The sequence below is a fragment of the Erythrolamprus reginae genome, chromosome 3, assembly GCF_031021105.1.
Source record: "Erythrolamprus reginae isolate rEryReg1 chromosome 3, rEryReg1.hap1, whole genome shotgun sequence".
Lineage (NCBI taxonomy): Eukaryota > Metazoa > Chordata > Lepidosauria > Squamata > Dipsadidae > Erythrolamprus > Erythrolamprus reginae.
The window spans coordinates 43,486,984-43,492,871 of NC_091952.1; the positions used below are offsets into that span (position 1 = coordinate 43,486,984).

General features: G+C 38.7%; 1 protein-coding gene across 2 annotated transcripts in view; it reads right to left on the bottom strand.

The window, feature by feature from the left end:
* The window catches only part of CCDC17 (coiled-coil domain containing 17), a 33,959-nt gene extending 31,677 nt beyond the window's left edge, over positions 1-2,282 (bottom strand). For both annotated transcript variants that reach the window (XR_011558528.1, XM_070745002.1), the window contains exons 1-3: positions 2,003-2,282; positions 918-1,061; positions 541-597 (exon numbers count right to left, since the gene is read on the bottom strand). Coding sequence is in view for 1 of the 2 variants with exons in the window: in XM_070745002.1 (XP_070601103.1) it covers positions 541-597; positions 918-1,061; positions 2,003-2,188 (387 nt within the window). In the remaining variant the exon portion in view is untranslated. The remainder of the gene's footprint in view (positions 1-540; positions 598-917; positions 1,062-2,002) is intronic.
* Between the last annotated feature and the right edge of the window lie 3,606 nt (positions 2,283-5,888).

A 5,888-nucleotide genomic window follows, 5' to 3' on the forward strand; every position in this document is an offset into this window, starting at 1 on the left:
GAAAGGCAAGGAGGGTGGGGGCAATTCTAATCTCTGGGGGGAGTTGGTTCCAGAGGGCCGGGGCCGCCACAGAGAAGGCTCTTCCTCTGGGTACCACCAAGCGACATTGTTTGGTTGACGGGACCCGGAGAAGACCCACTCTGTGGGACCTAACTGGTCACTGGGATTCTTGCAGCAGAAGGCGGTCCCTGAGGTAATCTGGTCCAGTGCCATGAAGGGCTTTATAAGTCATAAACAACACTTTGAATAATTGCATTACGGAGATAAGCTTGTGATTTAACACCATCAAACATCCACATCTGCCTATCCCAGGTCCTTGGGAAGGACTTTATAGATGGAAAAAATATCAACTCCAGTCTGAACATCTGGCTGACTGTGCAAGGCACAATAATGATACTAATTTACAAAATAGACTAAGAGGACAGAAAAGCAGTGCTGCATAGTTTCCTCTGGGTTTATATTCCTGTATGTGTGATGCTATAAATCTCTGTTCAGCCCCCCCAAAAGATGTTAAAGTTTTTCACGTTCATTTATCCCTACCTGGAATGTCCGAAATGTTGGAAGTGTGCCTTCAACCGATATCCTCAATTTATGGAACTGTGAAATAGAAACATTACTAAATAGCATACTTCTTTTCTAAAAGTTGGTAAACCCCCTTCCCACTAATTTATTACTATGTCAAGATTCATATTTGAACACCATTAATTTATTTCATTTACCAAGAAATACCATGTAGTAGAAATATGTAGGAAAATTCTGAACTAGACTTTGGGAATTTGATATGCTAAAATTATCCAAAAGCCAAAGTCCAATTTAAAATGTTTAAGTTCTAAAATCTAAATCAATGGTTAATTACTCTGGTAGAAGTTGATGTGCTGATATGAGCAGAGTCATCTATGAGAAAAATAAAGATGTACCTCTTCAGTCAGTTTCTTCAAGGCCTGGTTATCTGAAACTTTTCCATTACCATCAGAGCTTCTATTATTATGGACTTGTAGCTCGTGTTCCCCATTTCCCTTGACATATCTGAAATTGTCTATTTCTGGCTTTGGCAGATGAAGCTGATAATGTTGATCCATTAGATACCAGCAACCAAGAGAGAAAATAAATCATTACCGTATGACCAGAATACATATTCAATAAGATTGGAATGTCTTTTGTATGTTAGCTATAGCTCCCATAATTGCCAGCCAGCAGCAGTCATTCTGTACTATATTCAAAAAGAGAAGAAATTTGAAATTTGTTTTCTTCTTCTACAATAACAATTACAACAACCACAACTACTACTACTAGAATAAATGAATGCATTGGATCTACTCTTTTCCTAATGCTTGGTTGCAATAAGAGTATTGGATGAAATTAATCTACTCAAGTAGGCGGCTCAAAATCATTAGAGTACCATAATTACAAACATACTGTATATGAGCAGTGCCATTTTTTTCTTCTAAACATTTTAAATAGCTTATTTTACTTGATGACAAACTTAATATTCCTATACTTAATAGTTGAAATGTCCAAGTATTTCCATGGGTTACTTCACTGACTGTTCCTTTGGAGACTCTCAAGTAGCAAATCTGGGTCCCTTAGAATAAAGGTTTTACAAGAGTAGCTTCTAATAAAATTTTAAATTAAAGTTTATTGACTCATTATTCTTAATACTATGATAAAGAAGAAAGGAGAGCAATAGAAAATATCAGCAAACTATTAGGAACATAGTTATCCCCACCATAAGGAAAAACAAAACGTTTCCATATGTAGATAGATATTCAGCATACAAAAACAAAACAATTTTATTTCCTACTAGTCTGACGGAAAAAAGTTGGCATAAAATGCAAGATCATTATCAAACCCATCCTTAATGGCAGGAAATGTTTATAAAGTGTACTTTTCTGTTATGTTTATCTGTTCCTGGAAATATTGCAGTCTCCTGCTCTCATCTTCAGACCAATCAAAGTAACCTTCAAAATAATGTTTATTAATACAACCAAGCACTCCCTTTTACCATGCTGTCTGCCATTTCTGTTTTCTTGGGCTCTTTCCCTTTATGCTGTGCTTGCCTGTGTCGGTATTTTATATTCATTGCCATTTCTCGTCCAATGCAGAATTTTTCCATGTGCTTCTCGAGCAGTCGTCTGGAACGGAACCCCATCTCACAGTTACGACAATGGAAAAATGCTATATCTGTCATTTTGAAAAGTGCTTCCAGATATTTACAAAGGGTTGTATTTATCAGTATGTAAAAAGTACTAGCAACTCATATTTCCTTGTAGGAAAGAACTGTAGTAGCATTTAGAGTTTTTGGTTGCTATATTGGTAGCTATGGGGTGTAACCAACCTGATAAAGTAATAGAAGATTGTCCACAGTAGCAGGACATATCACCATGCCAGTTGTTACTGTTTATGTTTGCAAATACCAGGGTTACAATGAGTAGTCTTCCCAACTTGTATTCTTTGGCCAACCTGACTAGAATTCTAGAAGGTTCAAGTTGCAATGTGCCTGAACATTATTAGTTTGCAGAAAGCTGACTCAAGACTTTGTAAGGGAAGGCCATTTATTTTTTAATTGGATATTCCCTGGAAGATGGCAATGGTGCACATAAGCACTGAGCAACTACCTGCCTTCGGAGTCCTATTATTTTATAGCTAGGATCTCTATATTTAATTCTTCAACACTTCAAGGTGGCATTCCTGGAGTAAGCATGGGACCATATCTATATTGATAAAATCCAAATTCTGAGGAAGAATAAATGTGATGAATAACATGAAATAAAGTGCACCTTTACTGTTATTCGGTGCATTAGACAATAGTAAGCAGTTATGGTGTTTGTTTAGCTTTCATACAGAATGATGCATGAACCCTGTTGCAGTTTGCAAAATCATTCAGTTTAGTATGAATTCAGTCAAGTGTGCTATTAAAAAACCCACGATTGTCCAAATCATAGCTTAACACAATATACGAACCTAGAATAAGTATAAGTTATTCTATCAGTCAGAGAATAAGTGGAGAAGCAGAAGCAATGGACAAAAGCTAGTGTTTTACATAAACTAATGTATTAACTATTAGAAGTGCAGATGGCAACTATAGAGCTAGGAAACATTTGTTACAAAGCCTAATAAGGCTTATTCCTCTGTGGATGTAACTCTAGCCTATCTAGTTCTTTCTTCTGGTGGAACCAATTAAAGCATCCTCAATGCATTCAGGTCAGGGGTTTCAAAATTATAACCCACTTTCTTCTATTTGTTGAAACAAAGGATACTTTCCAGCAGCCAGTGAGTATTGGTTATGATGTTCAACAAGCCTTAATTAGTTGCACATGCTGTTTCCCTCTATCTGGGTCTCCCTCCATGGTGATAAGCTGAAGAGCAGTAAAGCCAGAGGAGAAAATTACCTTAAATCAGCTTGTCTGTATTAGCAGGTAGATTCAAAAATCAGAAAAAGATTCTGCAGAGTCACAACCGGCCAGCACAGGAACTTGTGAGTTTGGTAGCTAATTTTCTGTTGATGTTCTTTTACGATATTCGTCCATTGTGTTTAAAAAGGACCTTGACATCTAGTGGGTTGTGGGATACAGGTATGAAATGTTCTGCCACATGTTGGGCAGACATGTGTGGGCAGCATTTGTAGCTCTTTTATAGCAACGTACCTAATGCTGAATGTAATGTTGGAGCACGTTTGCAAAACGCTTACCGTAATTAAAATAATGCAACTAAGATTTCTTTTTATTTCAAGAAAATAAAAAAACTTTTTCATAAATTTTAACACGTCCGAGTTATGTATGCCTGGAAAGGAGGGGTTTTTGTGTGTGTATATGTATATGTATGTATGTATGTATGTATGTATGTATGTATGTATGTGTACACGTTACAGACCACCAGCCATCAAATACCCCCCCCCAGAATATAAGTGCACCAGAGTGCCTACCGTCCCCTGTCCTATAGTCTCTCCCATATCTCATATATTTTCTCTTCTACCCTATATCTTTTTCTGCTATTCTCTCATAGTTATACAGTGATACCTCATCTTACAAACGCCTCGTCATACAAACTTTTCGAGATACAAACCCGGGGTTTAAGATTTTTTTGCCTCTTCTTACAAACTATTTTCATCTTACAAACCCACGGCAGCCGCTGGGGTGCCCCACCTCTGGACTTCTGTTGCCAGCGAAGTGCCTGTTTTTGCACTGCTGGGATTTCCCTGGGGCTCCCCTCCATGGGAAACCCCACCTCCGGACTTCCGTGTTTTTGTGATGCTACAGGGGAATCCCAGCAGGGGAATCCAGCAGCGCAAAAACGGGCACTTCTCTGGCAACAGAATCTCCCTGCTGGGATTCCCCTGCAGCATTGCAAAAACGCAGAAGTCCGGAGGTGGGGTTTCCCATGGAGGGGAGCCTCAGGGAAATCCCAGCAGTGCAAAAACGGGTGCTTCGGCTGGCAAAAGGGGTGAATTCTGGGCTTGCACGCATTAATCACTTTTCCATTGATTCCTATGGGAAACATTGTTTCGTCTTAAAAACTTTTCACCTTAAGAACCTCATCCCGGAACCAATTAAGTTTGTAAGACAAGGTATCACTGTATTTTACTCCTTTATTTTCTCCTCTATTCTCCCTTTAATACATTCTATCTGATTATATCCTCTGTAACCCTCATTGGGTATTATTGTGTACTGGACAAACCAAACAAATAAAATAAATAAACAATAATTTACTTATTATTACTTATTAAATTTACAAATATATCGAGAATAATGAAGGGCTTTAATTTCTTGGGGGGGGGGAACCCCACTTCCTGCGCTGTCTGTATCAGATTTGAATCGACTTTAACCATTTAGAATAAACAAATTCTCGCAGCCAACCCACACTCAGTAAAAGACCTTGGAATACTAATATCAAATGACCTAAGTGCTAAAGCCCACTGCAACAATATCGCCAAAAAGGCTTCCAGAGTTGTTAATCTGATCCTACGTAGCTTCTGCTCTGGCAATCTCACACTACTGACTAGCGCCTACAAAACCTATGCCAGACCCATTCTCGAATACAGCTCATCTGTCTGGAACCCATACCACATCTCAGACATCAACACTCTCGAAAACGTCCAAAGATATTTCACCAGAAGAGCGCTTCACTCCTCCACTCGAACAGAATACCCTACGAAAATAGACTATCTATCCTGGGTCTTGAAAGCTTAGAACTGCGGCGCCTAAAACACGATTTAAGTATTGCCCACAAGATCATATGCTGCAACGTCCTTCCGGTCAACGACTACTTCAGCTTCAACCGCAACAACACAAGAGCACACAACAGATTCAAACTTAATATTAACCGCTCCAAACTTGACTGTAAAAAATATGACTTTAACAATCGAGTTGTCCAAGCGTGGAACTCATTACCGGACTCGATAGTGTCAACTCCCAACCCCCAACACTTCTCCCTTAGACTCTCCACGATTGACCTCTCCAGGTTCCTAAGAGGCCAGTAAGGGGCGTATATAAGTGCACTGATGTGCCTATCGTCCCCTGTCCAATTGTCTTTCCTTATCTCATATGTCATATATATTCTCTCCTTATCTATATCTATATATCTATATCTATATCTATATATATTCTCTCCTTATCTCTTATGTCATATATACTCTCTCCCTCCCATCTACTTCTCTTATTTTTACTTTCTATCGTCATATATATTACTTAATGTCTATTCTCTTCCATATGTATTGTATATTGGACAAATAAATAAATAAATAAAATAAAATAAAAAAATTTCCGCTCCCAGGTCTCTCTGGGAAGTGTAGTTTTTAAAAGTGGACGACGAGAGGACCTCCCACTGCCATGCTCGTAGCTGTAGCTCGGCAAATGTTCAGGTCGCTTGACGGGACGTCGTTTTTCCCGGCA